The 24,327-nt window shown below is 44.5% G+C and overlaps 1 protein-coding gene across 8 annotated transcripts in view; it reads right to left on the reverse strand.

The window, feature by feature from the left end:
• Window positions 1-2,950: 2,950 nt before the first annotated feature.
• Window positions 2,951-24,327, reverse strand: part of TMCC3 (transmembrane and coiled-coil domain family 3) — a 261,930-nt gene continuing 240,553 nt past the window's right edge. For 7 of the 8 annotated variants that reach the window (XM_038558661.1, XM_038558665.1, XM_038558660.1 and 4 more), the window contains 3 exons: window positions 15,780-16,696; window positions 13,078-13,213; window positions 2,951-7,533 (listed from right to left, as the gene is read on the reverse strand). In XM_038558661.1, the coding sequence (XP_038414589.1) occupies window positions 7,231-7,533; window positions 13,078-13,213; window positions 15,780-16,696 (1,356 nt within the window). In that variant the 3' untranslated portion in view covers window positions 2,951-7,230. Of the gene's footprint in view, window positions 7,534-13,077; window positions 13,214-15,779; window positions 16,697-20,861; window positions 21,002-24,327 lie in introns of those variants that run through there. The other variant, XM_038558664.1, reaches the window with a different exon arrangement.

The raw sequence follows: 24,327 nt of genomic DNA on the forward strand, positions 1-24,327 counted from the left end.
CTCGGGGGATGTACGATGAGCAAACGGCAGTCAAAACCACTTTGGGGAGGAAACGCCCAGTGGAAGGCTCAGGCCAAGAATCAGAGAAGAATCCAGGTGTCTGACCGTTTCTTTGGTAACTGGAGTCCCTTAGCTATTAGTACCAACCAAGGTAGTAACTTGCCTTTTTTTCTCTACTACCCAGTAGCGTATATTTCATCACAACAGAGGAAAAAAAAAATCCACTCAATCCCCAGTGCCTGGGCCAGAGCAGAAGGGCCACTAAGCACAACAGCTGTTAACACGGCTGACGCTCACTTCCATTAACTGCTTTAGTTCAGGTAAAGGACTGGCGGGAGAGAAATTCTGGCTGGTTCTACGAGGAAAAACATTTCAGAGGTAGTCACCGAAGACGGCAGCAGATGTCACGGAGCAGGAGCACAAGCTACCAGGGACTCCACCGTCCCAAAGCTAAGCCAAAAGAGCTGATGAATACTCAGCCAAGCCAACTGCCCATCCTACACCTAAAGCAGCTCAGAAACCAGAGAGGTGAAGAAGTTTCTTTAATTAACAGTCTTCCGTTCTCTCGGCCCACAAATTCGTCAGCCCACGTCTCTTGGGAGCTCCTGCTGGCCGCCCTCACCACGGTAGGCCAACAGCGCGAGCGTGTAAATGCGCGATCTGCGACTGCAGTGTAGACGGTCCAGTCCTAGGGTTACAAGTGACTCCCAGCTGGTGAGTACGAGAGGCCAACGGCCTGATCCCTTCCGTTGGAGCGTGGGCAGCGGCTCCCAGGACAGGCGCTAGAGTCAAGCGAGCATGGGGCTGAATAGATGGTTCTGCTGTTGCCTGCTGCATGATGCTGCTGGTTGTTTACCCTCCTGAACCTCTTTCCCCGTCTGTTAAGCAGGGATACTAGTGCTTAATTTATTGGGTGTTGGAAAAATTACATGTGCGATTACATGCAAAGCATTCGGCACATGGTGCTGCACACAGTAAATGCTCAGAGAACGCGAGCTGTCCTCCCAGGTCTTTGAAAGCCCAGAAAGGTGCTGTTTGGTCTCACCATGTGCGTCCTGTACATGTCTACATCTCATGGTCATACCTAGCAGAAAGCAACTCTGTTGGGCGCCTGTGTAGCTCAGTCCATCAAGCGTCCAACACTTGGTTTCAGCTCAGGTCATGATCTCAGGGGTGTGGGATCGAGCCCCCATGTTGGGCTCCAGGCTCAGCAGAGTCTGCTTGAGATTCTCTCTCTCTCTCCCTCTGCACACTTTCTCTCTTTCAAATAAATAAATTTTTTTTTAAAAAGTAACTGTAAGTAGGACTTTCAGAAAAGAAAAGCTATTATGAAATGTTACTAGGCTTTAAGTCACTGGTCAAGTTGTGACTCTGAGCCCCAGCAGACTTTTTGTTAGTCCATATGTTACTCAAAATGAGAAAGCACTGCTTTATTCCACAGCATTATTTTTACTCATTATTAGCTAGGATCCACTAATTGTTTTCTCCATCTCTTTTTTAAGAAAATACAGACTTGGTGAGGTGTTTTTCCCTAAAGCAACATTTGGGAATACGCTGGGCCACACACACATTCAACGCAATCACCTCCATTTCCTGTCTTTACATCTTCAGATATCAAAAAACAACAGGTGTACAAAAGAACAGTGGATCCTGTAAGATTTCCAAAGATTCAAATGTGCTCCTTTCTAGGGCAGGGAATGGGCTGATCCATAATGGGGTTTTTCCATCATCGAAAATTCTGTTTGTAGAAGGTAGGTACTGGATGACCAGAAGAAAACTGCTCCACGCCTAGAGTGGACTAGAAGCAAAGGGTAACCAGACGGGATCAGAAACAAAAGCACCGAGAATCTCCTGCCCCAGCTGTGACCTTGGGCAAAGTGCATGTGTCTGAGCTTCAATTTCATCGATATAATGGGGATGATGGTGCTCGCGTCATAGGACTGGTTCAGAGGAGTTACTGTCTGATAAAATGCTTTGTCAATACCAAAGCACCACACAAATGAGAAACCCCACTAACCAGGCTGCTTCACCAGAGGGGTCTACTTGCTCAACCACCTGCTTGTCTACACACCTGTCTTCACACTGCCCTCTCACTCTTGATGATGTCCTGGCTCACGATGGCTTCTGCTTTGTCCTCAGCATTCATCCACATTCCCCCTTTCCATGACAATGGATACATTTCCTGGCATTCCAGGGACTGTGAAGAAATCACCCTTCTTCCTCCCACCCAGGGATTGAGGAATGAGCCATACATCACACACCAATAACTTCCTATGGAACAGACTTGAAGTTAGTTTAAAAATTGATTACAGGGCAGTGGGGCCAGTGGGGAGGGATGAATTGGGGAATCACAGAATTTTAGAGCAGTGAAACTATTGTGTGATACTAATGGCATGGTGAATATATGCCATTCTACATTTGTCCAATCCCATAGAATGTACTAGAGTGAACCCTTATATAAACTATGGACTTTGGGAGATTATGTGTCAGCATAGGCTTTAAGTCATCACTTTAACAATGTACCCTGTGTATGGGGGGGAAGGTATTGATAGGGGGAGGTTATGTAGGTATATAGACAGGGTATTTGAGAAATTTTGTACCTTCTAGACCGGTTTTTTTTTTTTTTAAGATTTATTTCAGAAAGACAGAAGGTGGGAAGGATGGAAGAGGAGAGAGTGAGAGACAATCTTGAGCAGACTCCTTGTTGAGCATGGAGCCCAACACAGGGGCTTGATCTCACAACCCTGAGATCATGGCCTGAGCAGAAATCATGAGTAAGATGCTTAACCAACTGAGCCACTCAGGCACCCCCAGAAATTTCTGTACCTTCTGATCAAGTTAGCTGTGAAGCTAAAACTGTTGTAAAAAATAAAATCCATTTAAAAATTGATTTTACAGACACACATACACACGCACATACTTGCTACTGAGATGTGCTCTGACAAATATGAAAATTTAAGAAACCTAACTCTTTATTTAACATCAAAGCTAACATCAAATGTTTATTTAAAAAAATAATGGCACCTGCTTTGAATAGGATGACAATCTACAGAGAATTTACAATTTTAGGCTGACGTGGAACTACATAGTATCTCACAAAACAGAAATTCTGCAAAACACCTCACAATAAACATTTCTAGTTTCCATTTTCAGAACTGCTAACTACTGCCTAAACATACCTTAAACACAGAGCACGTTTTGTTGAAACATTTCTCTTAGGACAAACACAGGAGACAGGTTTTAAATAAATTAAAATTGCAACACACAAATTATTCCTAAAACAATCAAGGTACATTCCTTTCCAGCTTCTTATAAACAGATAATTGCACTGACTTTAGAAAATTATAGGTTAGTTTTGCTTTGTATCTTCTGGGTTACCAAACTTTGCATTTACTGTATCTTTTGGCTTCTTAACTACCTTTGATGTAAATAGGCCAATATCATTCTTTTCAGTGACTTATCTTTTTAGACCAACTCCTTCCTTAGCACATGGGCTAAACTTTTTGAAACACTTCTCTCCAGATAAAGCTCTGAATTTTAAATGCCATTTTGCTCTACCTCTGGCTCACTCCTCACAATTATAGAAATATGCAAAATAGGTCTAATCACACATGTTCATCTTAATAAGCATAGTGAAATGCTCTTCCAAACCAATACAACTATACTTAGATTCAACAAAAAGATGTTCCTGTTTGATGCAAAACCATTTGGTATTTAAATTCCAACCCCAAAGGATAAAAATAATTAGGTGGCCTGAGGGAATCCAATTCCCATCACTGTTATTGATCCCATAATTAAACCTAATATGCTGGAGAAATGGCAGGGCAATAAACATACCTAGCAGGGAGATATTTCAATGAAAACAAGAGTGACAAAGCAGAATGATGCTAACTGACGGAAAGGGATAACTGCCTTATGGGAGAAGGGGTGGGATTTTCAGAAGATCTTAGTCTTTCTGTAGTTCATGGTGATCAAAGAAGCAAAGCCACTGATGGTACATGCTAGAAACTTGGGACTGATCCTATTCTCTGTACAAAATCAGCAATGGAGTACTTTTATTTGCTGTTTCATTGTGGTTGGAATTTTGGGGGGTGGGAGGAGGAGGATGTTTTGTTCGGGCTTGATCATACTCAAAACATAAGCTGGGATAAGCAGTTCAAAACCCACAGGAGAGTATTTTTAGGTTCTTGTTTTGTCCTCAGCAAACTATCATAGTCATGGTGATCATGAAAATAGTATGTCACCACAAAATCCTGTGATAAAATGCAATGTCTGATACCTTTAATCATCACTAAATTCGCTAAGTGAGCAGGTGCCTGCCCACCACACGACTGATTTTATCTTTAGGTTTAGGTACGTACGAGATGTTTACAACCCATGAAAAGGTGGGGGGGGGGGGGAAGGATTAGTTGACGTAAGCGTAGATAGCCAATTCCAGGAAATGTCCTAGCTGGATTACAAGTTTTAATTGAATAATTTGTAAAATTTTATTGAGTCCCCTTACACAGGAAAGAAAACATACAATGGCAGGATTTATTCCTTAAGAAGAGAACAATAGACTCTGCAGAGAATAAAGGTCTCCTTGGAGTAGATCAGCTTATTAAAAAGATTAATAAACTTTCAACAAGACTCTAAAATAAATAAGCCACGTAGGATGGGCCTACCCAAGTGAAAATAAGGTTATCTGATATCTAATGAGAATCACCGGAAATATAAATTCTGTGCAAAGAAGTCATGATCAGGTGGGGTGATTTAGACCCTAGGCTATTTCACAACAGAGCCAGTTTCTAGCAGTTTCTGTAACCGCTCCAGACTGGAGAGGGCGGAGTGCGCTGCTTTCCATTTTTCCCACTTCTCTCCGTGGGGAGGAGACACACTGACCTGCATGTCTGGGAAGTGTCAAAGCCAATGCTGAGTGGAGCACAGTGGCCTGTGGGGCAGGTCCACGTCCTGGGTCCTCCCGCAGCCTTAATCTCAAGGGCTGGCCATGTCACTTACTCTCTAAACTAACGGCAGCATCTTCGTCCACTGCAACCACCGGCACATCCAAAGGGCCTCAGAAAGATTCACAGAACCCGAGAGGCACCCACCAGAACCCAACTTGATCCAAGGGCCCTCAGCAAAAGGGACAAAGGGGACTGACAAAGGGGAATGCTGGCCATTAAAATACAGAAGCAAAAGCAAGCACACCATTCTTTCTCCCTTTCTTCCCTGGATCTGGAGCTCTTTTTCTGTCCCCTGGATTTGATGGATCACAGTGTATTTACCGCCAACTTGGCAGAACAAGGGAGAGTCTGACAGTGCAAGGGGACACAGCCATGGGATGGGGGCGGGGTGGGGCTGGTAGCTCCTTCTTTCCTGAATCCAAAATACGAACAGCCAGAGATGTCGTGAAATGATGGTGACTGCTTTAAAAAGCTCGAGTCCAGAATTAGATAGTGGGGATAGTCGCCTAAGTTTGTGAATTTAGTAAAACCACGGAACTCAGTGTATGGTTAAAAAAAGAAGAAGAAAGCTTGAGTCTGAGTCTCACACACACTGGACTTGTACCAAATGCTCGACTATTCCATTCTCTCAAACCATGGCACACTGTCACATTTTTTCAGGAGATTTCCCTAAGAGCAGCTGTTCGCAAAATATTGCACTTAATTTAAATCCAGGCGATTCGATGTTTTCTGGAAGAAAATGTACACTAACATACATCTTTACGCCTTCAGATAACAGAGTGGATGGTGGAAGGAGGGACTGAACAGCAGTTTCCATTAAAATCTTCTATCTTCGTCTCCATTAGGTACAGAGAGAAAAAGATTTCAAGAGAAGTAGCATCTGGGCTGAAATTAGTGAGGAGCCTCGTTCGCCCACACAGGTGAGAGATGTGAACTCTTGCGTGCTTTCGCCTCCGGGGGAGAGCGTGGCCACTCCATTACTGAGGCCCGTCAGGGAGACCCAGAAAGACAACGGACAACTGTGGTGCGGACACGGGATCTAATTGATTTGATCCTGGCTGGTCTTACAGGTCCTCTGAGGATCTTCTCAGTCTTGACCCAGGTGAACTGCTCCCACTGATTCGACTGCCACCCCATCAGACCACACGTCCTGTCTTCCTCCTGCGCGCTCCTACCTCAGGGCACTTTCACTTTATAAAGTACAATTCTATTGTAAGAAGAGGAGGAAAGAAGAAAGAAGAAGAAAGAAGAAAGAAGAAAGAAGAAAGAAGAAAGAAGAAAGAAGAAAGAAGAAGAAAGAAGAAAGAAGAAGAAGAAACCCAAGACATGAGTATCATTTGTTTTCACTTGTGCAGTAAGCTTTATAACCCTCCCAAGGCCAGTGAATAAAGCAGAATCACATCCTCACAGGGGGTTTATCACAATTAAGATTTGCTGAAATGCAAACCTCCAGAGTAGTGCTTACAGGACCCTACAGTAATGTTTAGGCCACAGTTTGGGGTGGGATTTGGAAGCACTTCTACATGCTTGTAGGAAAGCCATTCCATAGCCCCTTAGAACAAAATTAGGTGTGCGGTTCCCTGGGTGCAAGAAGGCAAAAGCCCTACCCCTAAATCTTCGTGTCTTACCCTTTAAAGTGCAAGAGAACATCTAAGCTCAACTTCCGAAGGATAAACGGGTGTGTTGTGAGATGTCTATGTTATGATGGACCACGCGCACCTGACCACTCGGAACGCAGGGTACCTCGTGTCACCTGTGCCCAAGCAGAATGGATTACACAGGATGTGCTGTGCTTCTGGAGGCCACAAGCGCTCCCATGGCCAATGCCCGTACTCCTTCCCTCCCGCAAGTCCTGTCATAGCCTTGCTGCTTACGGGACTCAGGGAAAATGCAACCATGAGCAACCATGAAGCTCAATTTTGATAGAGACTTAGGGGAGAGAGACAGAGGCTTCAAACCCTTTTTCTCATGGGTCACACTGATTATGCCAAATGCTAGGTAAACAGAGGTTTACCATGCTGGGCTAGTCAGGTGGGCAGGAAATCTGGTCTGATTAAGGCAGTGAGCAACGCGGGCAAGGCTCTGCAATGGATTCATGTCCACCAAGTACAGGGGCTGAGTGGCAGTTGCTACTAAGTGAAGAGAATGGGAGTTATTTACAAGGCACAGCCCGGGCCTGGTGGTCTCTAGTCAGCATAACTGTTCATTTTAAAATTTGGTAGTATGCACAGAGTTTTCTTTAAAACAGAAACGTGAAAGCACTTGGAGACAGGGACCAGTGGCTTCATCTGGGTATTATGATCCTTTCTATGGCACACACAATATGGTCCCAGTTTTTGCAAAATATTGCAAGGAGCGTCACGGCAAAGAAGGTGCCAAGGATGTGGAAACGGCTCTTCATCATGGGCGAGATGAACTTGGCGATGGTAGACACACACACGAGGATGACGGTCATGAAGGCCAGGATCACGTTTATGCACTTCCCCAGGAGAACTTTGGCGTTCACGGTGTCCGTCTGCAGAGCTTGCTGCTCTTGCTGGTGGAGCTCCAGCTTAGAAATGCGTGTCTGGCAGGATTCCAAGGCTTCCTGTGGGCAAGAGGGAGAGCGAGGGTCAAACGCTGTTGAGATCATGGGCAACGTGTGAGCACGTGCTTAGACATGCACGAATGAAAGCCCCCCAGCTCAGGATGCTCCATGCCAAGGCAGCTTCAAACAGCCAAGCTGACGATGACGATGACGACGATGACGAAGACAAAGAATACGAGAACCCCGAGGCTCACTTATTGTTATTCCTGACCACATGAGCATGTGTATACAGCCATAAAATACCGTATGTGGGGGCTCACAGGTGAGTATTTTGAGTCTATTTGTATTTGGAATAAAGGACATAAAACACAGGCATGTGCTGCTATCATCAGGGACAAACGAGAGGAGCGGTGGGGTTCCACTTTGGAGGTGACGGCCTCCAGCCACAGAGTAGGTGGTATCTCCAACTGCAGTCCTTCCGTCCACCGCTCAGACTCCGGGCAGCCATCCACGGGCTCTGGAGGAGGAAGGAGAAGGGACGGGGACAGGGCTGATGGGGCAACTCGGCTTTCACCTGCTCTTTGAATGCTGTTACTCAGAACAACGTCCAAGGCGACACATTCCTACACATTGTCCCTACCTCTTGTTCTTTCTAAGACTTCAATTACTAAGTCACAGCTGATTCCAAGTATTTCTCTGGCCCAGTGATCTCTTGCAAGATTGACTCACGTATCTACGATGCGTCCCTGCTATCTCCATTTGAGCTTCCTTTTTTTTAAAAACAAAAACATTTTATTTATTTACTTGAGAGAGAGAGAGAGAAAGCAGGAGTAGGGGAGAGGAGGAGCAGAGGGAGAGGGAGAAGCAGACTCCCGCGGAACAGGGCTCCATCCCAGGACCCTGAGATTATGACCTGAGCCAAAGGCAGATGCTTAATGAACTGGGCCACCCGGGCACCCCTCCTCATTTGAGCCTCTTAAAAGCACCTCAGCTGCAACATGTCCAAATGTGGCTTCATGTACTGCACCTTCTCCTGTACCTGCCATCAGCACTGCTTCCTTTCTGCTGTTCCTCTCCTCAGCACAGCACCCTGCCCACCCAGTTCCTCCTATCAGACACCCCTCTCCTCTCCCCTGTCACCAGCCCCATCGATGCAACCACCAGTGTCTATCTCTGGGGGTCCGCTTCTTTCCCCTCTGTCCTCCCCCCACCATCTCCTGCCTCACATGATGCCAGCCCCTGCCCGGCTCACCACGCTTCAGCCATATAGGCTTTTTAAAGTTCGGAAAAGCAGCATGTTTGGGGCCTCTGTACTGTGTCTGAAATGTCTGCCTCCCCACTCCCCCCTTCACCGGTGGCTCTCCCTCCCCCTTCAGGTCCCATCTCCTCCACTATCATGTCCAGGGGCAGCCCTCCCAGCCCCGTCAGAGGAGGTGAAGTCTCCCCCACCTTTCCAACCCAAGCGACAGTCCAGAGCTGCGGGAGGATGGGGACTGGGCCATCCTGCTGTCTCCCCAGCACAGGGCAGCCACAAGCCGGGCGCAGACCTCGAACCAGGGACAGGGGTGAGGCTCGGGAGAGAAGGACCCTGTGTGTCCTGGGAAGAAAGGACTAACCAGAGGTGGCACGATGAGCCTCTCTGAGCTCACTAGCCTGCCGTCTGACTCCCCTGCCAGTACGTGTTCGCTCAGCTCCAACACAGCCATCTTCTCAGGTTCTAACCCACCATAACAGCTGGGACACTGATTCGCTTTTCTTCTTCTGAATATACTCTCCGTGCCCAAGATCGGGGGTCTCTGTCACAGTGGCTTCCATTACATGAGTCACCAACAGGGGAGGTACAACTTCCTCAGATCTTCACGTTCTAGGCAGTGTTGGCTTTCTATGACGGCAGGCACGCATCCCAGAAACCGTGCATTCTTTTCAAATGCTTGAGCCCACCATTTCTCCCCGTTTCAGACACGTCATGGAAAAGGTGACAGAACAAGACAAAAGAGCAGCATTTTGGCAAATTCATTCATCTTTAATTGAGTACATGAATTATATATATAAAGAGTGATCCGAGGAGTGAATTGCCTTAGAACTGTCGTTTTTAATCCCCAACCCCCCCTCAAAAAATCCAATAAAATGAAGGAGTGAATTGCAAGGAATTTTTGTTGTAGCACCCGCTAAGAGACATTCGGCCCCACGATCTTTATTTAGTATCTGCTCGAATCCAGTGTTTAACTTACAGGGGATAAGGACAGAGAACAGACTGAATTATCCGTAAGCCTTTTTAAAATTAGGAATTCAAGGCTGATAGAAAAAAAAATCTCAATTTCATAAAACCGTGGCATCTCTGTGAGCAATAGCCACCCTCACCACCTGTACCAGCCTGTGCCCCATGGAGCCCAGCCTGCACGAACAAAACAAGAACTGAGGATGAAGATGAAGCCGAGCAGGCCTGATCGCTAAAAGCCCCGAGGAACAGTCACTCACCAATATGATAAAATAAACGGCCGGCCTTGATTTCCTGACTGCCTGTTATGCGTCAGGCAAAGATTTGAGTACTCTGTATTATCCCACCTAATTCTCCTGACGACCTTTTGAGGTGAAGCTCACTGATATTTCCATTTTATAGATGGGGAAACTGAGGCACAGGGAGCTAGCTCGTCCAGGGTCACACAGTGAGCGGCAGAGCCAGGATTCTCACGATCTTAACTAAGACGACTCTCCAGTCACTCACGCGGACGTTCCCTCTCTGCTTCTGAGTTAGAGACAAAACCTGAAAGATGTTCAAGTGAACTCTTCTAAACTGTGAAGCTGCCTCTGGTGAAGTCCCTCCCTTTATCTTACCTGTTAGCCCTAAAGTAGGTTTCCTTGACAAAGGAAGAACAATATTAACCCAAACTCTCGCCTAAAGAAGAAAACCATATATTTAGACATAATCCAGTGGCATCCTGGACATGTTCTACAAACAGAATATTCTAATAAAACTGACTGCGCCGTTTTCACCTTGCAACACTTAACATTTAAGTGGGTCAAATCCTAAACCAGTCGGCGGTGAAGATGAGTCTCCTAAACCAGAGCAGGGACACAAGTCCCTCAAGGGTCACCCATGCCCCAGATCTCACAGGCAAGTGTTTCCTACCAGCTCTGATGCTCTGGCTCCCAGAACTGTCCATGTAGATGCCTGGGACTGGCACACACTCCCAGCCCACGACAACGAGCAGAACAGAACGTGGGCAGCTGAAACTCCAGCTCACACATTGTGGGGGAAAAAAAATCTCCCTTCATGTTTCAGTTTTCTCCCTCATAAAGTGGGGCTGGAGAAAATAACCACTGCCTACAAAGAAACATTGTAAAAATAAAACTGAGCACTACTTGAAAAGTCTACATTTTTGTTTTAAAAAAGAAGATCAATGGCAATGTAAACTGCAGCAGTCACTATGGAAAACATATGGAAGTTCTTTAAAAAATTAAAAATAGTGGGAGGCCCATGTGGCTCAGTGGTTGAGCATCTGCCTTTGGCTCAGGGCGTGATCCTGGGGGTCCTGGACTTGAGTTCCACATCAGGCTCCCTGTGTAGAGTCTGCTCCCCCGCCCCTGCCTATGTCTCTGGTTCTGTCTCTGTGTCTCTCATGAATAAATAAATAAATACACAGTCTTAAAAAAATTAAAAATAGAACTACTATACAAATTCAGCAATTCCACTTCTGAGTATAAATCTAAAGGAAATGAAATCAGTTTCTAGAAAAGATATCCCCACCCCCATGTTCACTGCAGCATTATTTACAATAGCCAAGACATGGAAACAACCCAAGGGTCCATCAATAGATGAATAAAGAAAATGAGATATACATATACACAATGGATTATTATGTGGCCACGAGAACGAAGGCAATCCTGTTATCTGCAACAATATGGACAGACTGTGAGGACATGATGCTAAGTGCAACGAGTCGAGCAGAGGAAGACAAATATGCTCTTTGATCTCACTTATATGCAGAATCTAAAAAAAAAAACAACAAACAAACCAAACTCACAGAAACAAAGAACAGACTGGTGGTTGCCAGAAGCACGGAGTGAAAGGTTAGGGAAATGGGTGACAGTGGTCAAAATGTACAAACTTCTAGTTATAAGAGAAAAAACTCCTGAGGATGTAATGTGCAGCTTGGCGACTATAGTTAACAATTTTGTATTACATATTTGACAGCTGCCAGGAGAGTAGGTCTTTTTTTTTTTTTTAGGTTTTTTTTTTTTTTTTTTTTAAACTTATGTATTCATGAGATACAGAGAGAGAGAGATAGGCAGAGACATAGGCATAGGGAGAAGCAGGCTCCCTGTGGGGAGCCCAATGCAGGTCTTGATCCCAGGACTCTGGGATCATGACCTGAGCCCAAGGCAGATGCTCAACCACTGAGCCACCCAGGTGTCTTGAGAGTAGGTTTTAAAAGTACTTTTTTGTAACAAGAAAAAAATGTATTAACTAGGTGAGGTGATGGATGTTATTAATTAAACTTACCGTGGTGATCATTGTGCAATATATCAAATCATTACGTTGTACCCTTTAATGTGAGGTTATACATCAATTATACCTCAGTAAAACTGTGAGAAAAGAAAAGAAAGAGACCCTATGGTAGCAGGGAAAAAAAGCGCTCAAGAAGCCTAGGGCTGTCCCACTACAATGCTCCCAGCACATTCACACTGAAACATGCCTTTGCTAACAGTGACTCAGCAAACCCTTCCTTACATCCATCCAGAACCTACTCATCCCTCAGGTCCCACCCTCTCTGGACGTTCATTCATGTTCGTTACTCAAGGACTGTTTGCGAGAGAGACCAGGTCCAAGGCACTTAACCTCCCTGCCTTTGTCTCCACATCTGAGAAAGGGGAAAAACAGTAGGAACTGCTTTAGAGGGTTGCTCCAAGGAGTCGATGGGGAGGAAAAAGAGCCTTGTAAAGTGCTTTGCTAGCGAATGGCACATGGTATGCACTCAAGTCCTTGAAATTCTTCCAGGTATTGAAGCTATTATTCTACAGACAAGCAAACTGACTCAAGGCTCAGGGTTACACCACTGGTAAGTGGCAGACCTGAGACTGAAATCCAATGTTTGACCATGAAATGACCAACTGCCCCAGCAGTTCCGAGCTTGTTGGACACTGTGCCTGAATCCTGTGGCTTTCACTGTCTGCGATGTAATTTGGCCCCTGCTCGTGTTTTCTTGAGTGGTTTGGCAGTTGACCTGATCCTGATTCCCCACTCACTCCGTAAGCTTCTTGAAGGCAAGGTTTGCCTCTGTTTAAAAATTTTTAGTGATTTTGGTGATGGGAGCGGGGGAGGAAAAGAGGTTATAGGTGATGGGCTTGGGTAGATAATAAATATTTGTTAACAAAAAAAAAAAAAAAAGTTTTGAGGCTACAGAGAATAGCCTCTGTAGTCAGTAACATCTATAACACGGGCTAATGGGGTTAATGAGGTGGACAATGTTTGTGCAGAGAAAACATCTTGCTTCACGTGCCAGAAATCCTTTAGGGCTTGCAGGTCATGTGTTTACAGTTTGGTAAATGAAGTAAAGGCTGGGAAGAGCCCGAGTGAGTGGCTGATGATGAGAGGGGCAGTACCTGGATGTCCCGTGAGCGCTCATAGGCCTGGTAGGCCACCTTCTCCTCGATGCTGGCCAGCTCCTGTTTCAGGTTGGCGGTCTCGTGCTGGTGCAGGTCTGTCAGGTCATGCAGCTGGTCTTCTAGCCGCTCGTACCTTTGCAAAGAGAGGACTGATTCTGAGAGTGACACTTCAAAGGTCTCCTTGTTCTCATTCCCTGGAAGACTAGGTTTCCAAAAGAGTACATCTAGCTACAGGGAACATGCTTTTGGGTAACACTGGTTTCTACCATCTGAACTTCTCTGTCCTCACTCCTGAGGTCCCACACACACCAGATTTGGCTTATCCCCCCCACATGGGACGAGCAGCTTCAGAGGCTGAGGTGATGACACAACAGGACACACCTGACGCATTCAGCAGGGCTGGTCAAGAGACAGGGCTGTCTGGGATCCCGCTCAAGACCAAGAGTTGCTGGCACCCCAGTGCGGCCCCCCTCTCCTGCCTGCACAGTGTCTTCTGGTCCACCGGTACAGCTCTCACACGCCAGAGAGCCCATTGAGGAAAGAGCCAACTTCTACACTACCACCAGTTCCACCATTTCCCAAAACATACTCTAGTTCTGAAAACATGCTTCAGCTCTTGAAACTTAAATGTTGCTAAAAAAATTAAAGCTCATTACAAATTATAAATGGCTTATTGGGTGGCATTTCCAAAAGTCCAAATCTTAAGTAACATAAGAACAAAGATTCCTGTTCCTATCTCCCATTTCCCTCAAAGAAGAGGGATTTGTCTTTTTTTTTTTTTTTTAGGGATTTGTCTTATATTCAAAAACTAATAATGTTTATTTGAAATCAGGAAGCATTTGGGGGGAATGCATTAATCTGAAATGACTTCTATTAATGTCAGTGTTAGATGCTTAAATAGGTCACCGGATAGGATCATTACAAGGAGAGAGAGAGAAAGAGGGAGGGAGGGACGGAGATTGAGACATTATATGTCAATTATACCTCAAGAAAAAAGTGAGTCAAAAAAAAAATTAATGCAGATTTAAGGATTCTTCTCAGATGTGACTTCATAGGTATCCAAATTTTGGTGTAAAAGCCTTTTAAAAGATCTTTTATTGCAAGCAATACAGTCAGTGGCTAACTCTTGAAGATCACAAATGTAACTATATGACAAATGAGAACAAAAACTGTCCTACATTTATGTAAATGAGTATTCGTGACTTGAGATAAAATCTGGATCCAAAGAGTACTGTATCCCAAACTATTCAGAAGGAATTAAAGTCATTGTTTGCTGGAAAACCTGTGACCCCAAAATAGTTGTGTGATAAAGAAACTAAAGTCAAAGATGTATGCTGAAAGTTTAAAAAAGTTGTTTCATTAAATATAAGAGCTAAAAAAAAAGCCACATTTCTAAATTAATACATTTAAAACCATGTAGGAGATATAAAATATGTAAGCAAAATTTAAAGTTTAATCTTACAATATGTAATGGGTATTGAATTTTTTAATCTACAGTTTTATAAGTCAAGATATTAACTTTGACCAAAAAAACAACAACAAAAACAAAAAAACATCTTTTGGGGGGCACCTGAATGGCTTGGTCAGTGGAGTGTGAGACTCTTGATTTCAGAGTGTGGGTTCAAGGCCCATGTTGGTATAGAGATTACTTAAAAAAGAAATAAAATCTTTAAAAAACCTAAAACTCTGGAGAATCTTTTTACTGGGAAAATGGTGGGAAGTCACTTTTGATTAATATTTTTATTAATAAGTACATAAAAGTCAGCATATAAAACACCTTTTAAAATTAGCTAACAGGGCATGTGGGTGACTCATGCCACCAGTAGTTGGGCATCTGCCTTTGGCTCAAGTCATGATCCCAGAGTCCTGGGATTGAGTCCCACTTCGGGCTTTCCGTGGGGAGCCTGCTTCTCCCTCTGCCTATGTCTCTGCCTCTTAAGAATAAATAAATACAATCTTAAGAAAATAAAATAAAATTAGCTAACTTAGGAATGGCCTAGGTAGTTCAGTCGGTTAAGTGTCTACCTTTGGCTCAGGTCACGATCTCAGGGTCCAGGATAGAGCCCTGCATTAGGCTCTCTGCTCAGTGGGGAGCCTGCTTCTCCCTTTGCCCCTCCCCTCCTTGGGCTCTCTCCTTCTCTCTCTCAAATAAATAAAGTAAAAAGTTAGCTAAAAAAAATTCACAAGATTTGAATTTATACTTTACTCTTAAGATTTCTTTTGAAAACTCCTAAGTTGAAAAGTTTATTGGGCAAGATACAGTATATATAAAAAACTGTATATTATGTAAAGACTTTCAGATTGAAGTATCAAAGAAAATCTACCTTGTTGAACAATGCAGTAATTTTTTTTTACTTGACATAGCTATTAGGGAGGAAAAGAAAATAGATGAAAAGATTGGTGAATTAGTGTAATGAAACTTTGTAACAGGAGTCTACTGAATCAGGAGCTTAGTCTGCACAAGTCCTAGACTATATAGGGATATGTTAAAAGACACAACTTTCTCTAAAGTGTCAAACTGTAAGTCACAAATTATAAAATGTAGAACTATGAAGTATGGGAAAAAACTGTCGATTCTTAACTTTTTTCATCCATATCCACATTTATGGAAAATATAACTATCAGCATACCACTTTCAAGAAGGCAATCTCTCTGAAGTCATGCCTCTAAAAGAATTCCAAGAGAATAATCTGAAATACCTGTATCTTTCCTCTTGCAGGGTCTGTGAAATGAAACCGTATTCTCTCTTAAATTGCACTTTGAGCGCTTCGATGTCCTCGGCCAGCTGTGCCTGGGTGTCCTTGATCTCTCTCAGCTCCTCCAGGATCATGGTGAGCTTGCCCTGGCTGTCCAGCGTGCCGGCTCCACTGGCTCCAAAGGACTGGTTCCCGTTACTGTCAGCAGAGCCTGATGTGCCACTCGAGCACTCATCATCGCTGCCATACTTGGGTTTGTTCACAATGGTCGCGCTGCCCCCGTAGGCCCGGGGACTCCCCTCGGGCCTGAACTCCTCTAAGGAATTTTTCAAGTGTGCGATGTTATCGGCGCTGCCAAACTTATTCCGGATCAGGTTGGCGAACTCTCTGGACTTACTGAAGACGAACACAGGCGGAGTGAGGGACACTCCGGGCATGCTTGATTTACTGCACTCCGTGCTGTGTGGAGCAGTTCGGGACTTGGCGTGGGCATCTTTCAGGGAGTGCTGCAGATCCTTCAGGTTGTCTTTGGAAATGTCCTTCGAGTTTCTGGAGGCTCCATTCTGTTCGATCTCTCTGAGCTTTCTATGATACTGTTCTAACTTCTTCTGTAGCTGGGCAATGGAGTGAGCGGACTTCTGATTCTTCTTCTCAAAGACTTGTTTGATACGGCCAGCCTGCTGCTTGTCTGCGCTGCTGACGAGTTTCAGATACTCTGCAACATTCCCATCGCGGGACGTCTGCTCAATTTTTATCTGCTCTGTCACCTTCAGAATTTTTTGTTTCAGGCTGTCTGCACTGAGTTTGACCTTGTGGAAGTCCAGGATGCCATCTGGTACATCAAAGTTGAGGTTGGTGTCAGACCCCCCTCGGCGAATGTTCAGGGGCAGGCTTAGGGTATTCATGTCATGACGTTCTACCTGAAGGATGAAGGCAAGAAGCACTTTAAGATTTGAAGTCAAAGATGTAGTTTTTGTGATAGACTCTTTGCATACACCACAGATATACCTTAGGTCCCAGATTTTTAAGCTGTAGGTATTTAGGGCCACCTGGATGGCTCTGATGGTTGAACGTCCAACTCTAGGTCTCAGTTCAGGTCATGATCTCAGGGTCCTGAGATCAAGCCCCATGTCAGGCTCCACAATCAGCAGGGAGTCTGCTTGAGTTTCCCTCTCCCTCTCCCCACTCACATACTCGGTCTCCCTCTCAAATAAATAAATCTTTAAACTGCAAGTATTCATAAGATAAAAACTCCCTACTACCGTCTTCCACTGAATAGAGAGGACAGTCCAACTCTTTTTTGCATCCATGTTTACTAACTGTGAGATTCCATTCTCCCAGGGTGTCCAATGTTTTGTCTGATTACATGATAACTGCCAGTTGCCAGGGTAGAAAATGAATGCATAATGGCATGAGGTTACCAATGAGTCCTCATTTCCCAAAACACCCAGGTAACTGGGGTGCCTCCCACACCCCATTCCCTGTGAAGTGCAGCACTGTGGGAAATGTGTCCAATTCAGAACCCAATCATGTAACAAAAAGAAAGAGAAAAAAGTTCCAGCAGGTATATTCATTAACACAGGAAATAATTTTCTTAATGAAATCATTAAACATTAATTTTACTGAGTAATAGAACTGTACTGAGATGTGGAAATGAGCAACACCAAATCATGACCCAAGGGATTAAAAAATAAGAACAAGTGGTAATACCCAGAGAAATGGCTTTCTCACTCAAGGGCCACCTGGGGAAGAAGTGCAAAGTATCACTGAGCACCGCAGTGAGGAGGATAACTAGTTTGCGCTCTAAAAGGGAAAGATGGAGTGCTTGGGTGGCCCAGCTGGTCAAGTGTCAGCCTTTGGCTCAGGTCATGACCTGGGGTCCACATTGGGCTCCCTGCTCAGTGGGGCGCCTACTTCTCCCTCTGCCTGCTGTTTTCCCTGCTCATGCTCTCATTCTGTCAAATAAATAAAATCTTTAAAAAATTAATAAAATAAAGAAAGACAAAGGTAAATCTGGGTGCCAGGTACTGTGGATGTTTGAATGCGTCGTCCTGTTTGATCTTCATTACCACACCAGGCAAAGACTACATTAAATCCATATGCATACAAACTGAGACAACAAGATGCAGGATTTGAACCCAAGTCACCCTAACTGGGTTCTCCTTCTACATCAGGACACCCTACCAAGTTGTCCCCAAAGGACTAAATACAAGCCTTTGTAGGGCCTGAATACAATTTCTAAACAAAGATTTGTAACATCTAAAAAGCATCTTTTTTTGCCCAGTTAACAACCCTATTAGAATAATGTCCTGACACAGAGTCTCAACGGGAACCAAAGAGGAGACCATATGTGGCATAAGTTATCCTGTGTTTTAGGGGGAAGAAACAGCAAAAATGTTTTTAAATGAGTATAACTTTTTAAATATTTTATTTATTTATTTATGTGACAGAAACACGCTGAGCAGGGAGCCTGATGTGGGACTCGATCTCAGGACCCTCGGATCATGACCTGAGCTGAAGGCAAATGCTCAACCAACTGAGCCACCCGGGGGCCCCAGAAATAGCAAAATATTAATCAAATACTAACATGCTTCACCCTGCTCAAGTGACCTAGACTCAAGTGCATTCACTTTCAAAAATGAAGTATCAACACTTTGTCCCGCGGAAGATCCTACCCAGTGCTTTTTCCCAGAGAAGGGAGCCCAATGGCATAGTGGGACCCAATCCCAGGTTGGTGAGTCAGTCCTCCTACACAACAAAAGTCTGTTAACATTATTCTTGGCCCCTCTTCCAACACAGTTTTGCTATGAATAAAAAACATCGGGTGTTTTTATTGCACAGAAAAGCATCATGTAGGAAAGGCTGGAAGGAAATAAATGCCACAGCACTTGTAAGACTAGAAAAAAAGGCTAAAAAAATTGTGGCATCACCTGGTCAAGATGGAAGGATGGTTGTAGGGAATTAAAGGAGGTGCATGATAATCATCTTCAAGTTCTGGAGAGACAACCACAGTGGGCTCAAGGAAACTATGCACCTGTGGCTCACTGGTGAGCCCTAACAGGAATGGGTACAAAGTACAGTAACACAGAATGCACTAAATCTAGAAATTGTTTATTTGGGGCAGACAGGGTAATCCATGGTGACCGTACAATCATGAGGCTACGAATTTTATTTCACTGGAGATATTCCCTGATCTGATTATGCTATTCTACTTCTCAGAAACTTTCTTTGGCTCCCCGCCCCCAAGCCTCTAAGATTAAATAATACAACCTGGCCACTATAAGGTCCTAGCTAACCTTTCAGGCCTCACCCTGCATCTGATTGATGCCATTCATCCTAAGTGAACCATACAACCCAAAGTTCCCAGAATGTGTGTGAATTTCCTATGGATGCTCTCATAAGAAGGATATTCACAATGCTTGCCACCCATCTGTTTCTGCTTATCAAAATCGCACATATACCATGAAGCTGTTCTTAGTCTATCAGAAAGCTACAACAAAATGACACAAATACAAATAAAGACTTTTAAACTTTAACTGAAGTATAATTTATACACAGAAAAGAGCACACATTTAATAAGAATAAAACTCAATGAACATTCACAGACTGGACATACTGTATAACCAGGACCCAGTAAAAAAAACAGACAACAAAGGGGTGCCTGGGTGGCTTAGTCAGTTAAGACTCTAACTCCTGATTTTAGTTCAGGTTGTGATCTCAGGGTTGTGAGATTGAGCCCTGCACCAGGCTTTGCGCTGTGCATGGAGCCTGCTTATGACTCTCTCTCCCTCTGCCTCTCCCCTTTCCCCCGTCAAGAAAACAAAACAAAAACAAAAACTCCATAAAACAAAACTGAAGTTCCCTGTACCCCCCCCTTCAATCATCAGTACATCACCTCCACCTCCGAGGGTAACCACAGTGACCACAAGCCTCACCTCTAACAGCATGCATTCGTTTTGACTAGTTATCACTCACTCTTCTTGTCTTTTTGCTCCACTTTGTCTGTGAGGCTCCTAAGACCCTGTTTTTACCCTCTGGAGTTCAAAGATCAGATGAAGTTGTTTTTTTAAAAAAAAAACACCCAAACCTGCTCGGTACTGAAAAGTCCACCACATCGGAAGATGCAGAGGTTTTTACCCTTTACCTTCCCAGATGCCACCATAGGTTACCACCTGGTCGTCCTCTAACCTGCAACCCACCGCAGGTGGCCATCTAGTGCTGGCGTCGCAACGTCCCTAGAGACTCTGCACTAGGACAGCCTCGAACACTCAGGAACGTGTGCACACGGAGAGCTGGCTGACTTATGGCTCACTCTAAACCATGCTTAAGGCAGGTCCTCAAGAGTCCAGGCTGGGGAAAGCAAGAGCATTCAAAACTCAGGTCAATTGATCTTACTGCTCGTCAGCAAATCTCAGTTACACATGTTTGATGAGGGTGAAAGGTTGAAGCTAGTGTTGGGCCGCACCTTTTTATAGCCTTTTATAACCCTCGCTCTGCAGGATAATCAAGAGCCAATAATGTACACTTCATTACTAGATACCCATACATCCCCTAAACTCACAGTGAAATCTCATGTGGGTGCTGGGGAGAGAGTTGGGGCTGTCCTCCATTTAACGTGGAGCCCACCCTGAGGGCAACCGCATGGAGCAGCTGCTTCAGGGTGGGACCTGGGGAGGACAGAGCTCACGGATCGCCTGGAGCCAACGTGTGCGCGGACCATGCGCATCAGGAGACACATGCTGTGGTTTGGGCACAGACATTAATTGGTTATGTGTTCTTAGCTGTCAAGTCACTTCTGTAGCTAATCTCTCAAGAGATCAAGCCAGACAACTCAGAGCTAACATGGCAAAATTCCATGAAATTTAATCTGAGCTATCTTTACTGTGAGACATTAGCATGAACCCTGGGCTCTGGAAAAGAGTGCTTTTGGTTTCCATCTCGGCGCCACTTGTATGAGCTGTGCAGCTTTGGAAAAATGACTTTGCCTCTTTGTGTCTCAGTTTCCTCGTCTGTAAAATGGAGATAATCCTTCTTCAAAGAGTTGTGAGGAATAAATGAGATAGTGCACGTAAATGAAGTACTTACAGAGTTCCTGGCACAGAGAATGGTTTCAAAAAAGGTTTGCTATTGTTGTCATTCCAATTTCCTTTTTAAATATACCTCTATGTAAAAATGGAAAGGAAAACAAGCTCCAAACAATGGTTATCTTTTGCACAGTGGGGTTAAGAGAAGTCATTCTTTTTATGTTTTCGTATTTTCCAACTAAAAAAAAAAATGAACATGAATTACCATTTTGGCAGAATAGATGCTATTTTTAAAAATGACTGCTAGCCCCTTTCAGTACTCTTGGAATCACTTGGTTATTATTAGTTTACGTGAAAGGCAGACCACCAACATCCTAGTGAAAAGCCATTCCTAATAATGCTTTCCTTCCGGCAGCAGAACATTTCTCTTGTCACCTCAATGTTCTGGAACAAAGGCTAACAGAAAAGCCTAGCCTTGGACTAACATCAAAAACGGACACTGAGTCATCTCTGCAGCAACCCAAGCTTCCAACACAGCGTAAGTGAGCTCACCTTGCTCACCGAGAAGCCGGGCACAGCTCCATCAATTACAGTGCTGCTTGAACACACTGTTCAGCCTTCCAAAGACGGCTCTCTCCATGACGTTTCACATTTAACCCCTGAAAGCTCCAGAGGAAAACGAACAAAAGGGAAGGACAGCCAATGCAGAGGCACATCACCCAAAACTGCACCTAAGAGAAGTGGGAAAGGGCAAGTGAAGGGCAGGGAGAGGCCAGCGTGGGTGCCTGGAGGGCATGGGCTGAGGCTCTGGGGGTCACAGAGGGGCCTGATCATGCAGATGCACGCAGAGATGGGAACTAGGGAGGGATAACTGCCCAAGCCATACAATGCAGCTTTCATGTTAAGAAAAGCTCTTGATCCCTGTCACCCAACGAAAGAGTCGGTCCTTCAAACTGGCTGTCATCTCCCAGGCAACAGGTACCTCCCGGCGCACATGAGGGTGCTTTCAGAGGCCCACTAAGGAGCTGCCAAGTATCCAGAGGCACTCACAAGTCCTTGTGGCCAGGTGTCCAGGCCAACATAGCTGACATTCTGCCCTCTTACTCATTTTGGCTGGAATCTAACTTCAAATCCAGAGGCAGGGCTTTTCCTTGGTTTGTCAATCAGAATGTGCTAGGCTTTGCTGTGGCAATAATGCCAACATCGCAGTGGCTTTTTAAAAAAAGGATAGAAAAGAAGAAAAGGTTCATTTCTTGCTCATGCTAACAAGACTGCCGGCAATCAGCTGAGGGACCTGGGCTATGAGGAAGCCTCTCTGACCTGCTGTGATGTTGTTGGTGGCCGTGGCAGGTGAAATCATTCCCCGGGGCTTAAAGACACCCACCAGAAGAGATGCCTGTGGCTTCCCCTGCTCGCTGCACTGGGCGTTAGTGCATTTCAAGGCAAGTACAGGACAGGGAAGTAAAATCCTACCACATGCCCAGGAGGAAAAGTGCCATGTTAGGGACATGCGTGTCCTCTCATTTGTTAAAAATTCTGAGATATGTTCTACTGTTATCACTATTTAACAAATGAGACAACTAGGCACAGAGAAGCTAAGTTGCCTACAGGCACACCACTAGGAAATGGCAGAGTGGGGACCGAAATCCCAAGTGGTCTGTCTCCAGAGCCTGCCTCTCTAATGACTGGGTACTTTTACGATGAGTCAGGCATCGTGCTAAATAATTTTTTTAGTATTCATATGTTCTTCACATTCATTCTATTTGATGAGGAAAGTAAGGCTTATAAAAAGTATATAGGTTTCTTGAGGTCCTCCATAGATAATAAATAGCAAGACTTCAAGAGACCTAAGCTCAGCCACCAACTGTGTGAAAACCCACTCGTGTCCCTAACATGGGCACCCAGGCCGTGTGAACACTCGGGGTTGGGTTTAGACCTCTCTGTCGTCAAACCCTCCCTCCCGCAGGCTAAACTCTAAATCCTCATCCATGCCACTGCTTCCCCGCAGCCCTGGGGCTGCTGTGAAACCACATCCATCTCAGGTTTGATTCGGCCTGTGAATTCATTCTTCCTCATCCATGCTTTAAAATAGGCATAGCTTTTAGGCAAAGTAATTTTGAAGATTAAAAAAAAAAAGCTTACCGCTTTTATCAAAACCATGTGCGAGCATTTAGGATCACTGAGACAAGAAAGGCAATTAGAGAAACAAGGTAAAAATCAGAGAAGTGAGATGAGAGACCTATGGAGAAGAGGCAAGCCACGTCTAAGGGCCTAACAACTGAGGGGTTCAGTTCCGGATGCACGTGGGTGCAGAGGCCACTCAGCAGGTAAGTCATGAATCTGCCTGGAGAAAAGGAAAGATCGCCCTTCCCTATGCTGGGTGTAATGGCAGGGAGCACAAGGCCGCTGCCCAGCATGGCCCTTTAGGGGATACCTTTTTTACATTCTACCAAAAAAAATGCGAGCTGTCACTTTGCTTCTAATAATACATATGACACAAGGGAGCCATCCTTCCTCCCGCTGCTGACATGTACCTGCAAGATATCTCACCAATCAATAAACATGGAACCCAGGGAAGCCAATGAACCACTGGACCCCAGCACCCGACACCTGGTTTTCTTGCTAACTGAGCTAACCTGCAGTGGAGAAGTAACTCTGAAGGCTTGCTAAGCATCCTTTATCAGGCCATAATGAACACATTCACATGGATACCTATACAGAATACTCAAAAATACTTTCTTTCCCACTGCATGCTAGAAATGAAAAACGATAGAGGGCTCCATATAGTATCCAAAAGGATATCTTATTGGTAAAGTGTCTTCATAAAATGTTTATACTAATTTATTTTTGACAAAGATCACTTCCTACTGTAGTTCAAGTCTGTCAATAGGACACCATAAACTTCTTTAAAGTGTTAATGTGTTAATAAAACCTTTCCAGGAAAAGGACTGAACCTCTTTTAAAGTTCATGGTGTCCAGATCAGGAACTGAGTCACCGGTTTTACCATAAAGGTTTTATGTCATGTCCCCCACCCCCCGCCCTTCCTCTCTCAGCATCACTGACAAAAGAAACTCGACAGCATCAGAAATTCTAGTTCTTGCTTGCACGTGAAATTCAGCTCATTATTCTGGGATTAAGGATGGTTGAGAACAGGGGGTGGAATACACGTTCCTGTGCTGGGCCAACCCTTTATCCAGATAGTGCAAATTGATGGAAGAAAGGAGATTAGACAAAGTGTTTAAGGTTCTCAAATTCTTCAAGCATCTTCAAGCACTTACAAACACTTGATACTGTAATTAGAAATAATTATCTTTTCATTAAGCCTCTACCAGGCAGCAGTGGTAACCTACTTTGAGTTATGTGCACCAGAAAATGTAGATGGTCTTCAAAATAGCTTATAACTCACACTTTTGATTAACACAAACTAACCCCTTACAAAATTAGTCTGACCTGGTAAAGATTTCCTGGACGCTGTATAATCTATAGATGAATGAAATCAAAGGGGGGTGGGGGAGACCAGATAGGG

The sequence above is a fragment of the Canis lupus genome, chromosome 15, assembly GCF_011100685.1.
Source record: "Canis lupus familiaris isolate Mischka breed German Shepherd chromosome 15, alternate assembly UU_Cfam_GSD_1.0, whole genome shotgun sequence".
NCBI lineage: Eukaryota > Metazoa > Chordata > Mammalia > Carnivora > Canidae > Canis > Canis lupus.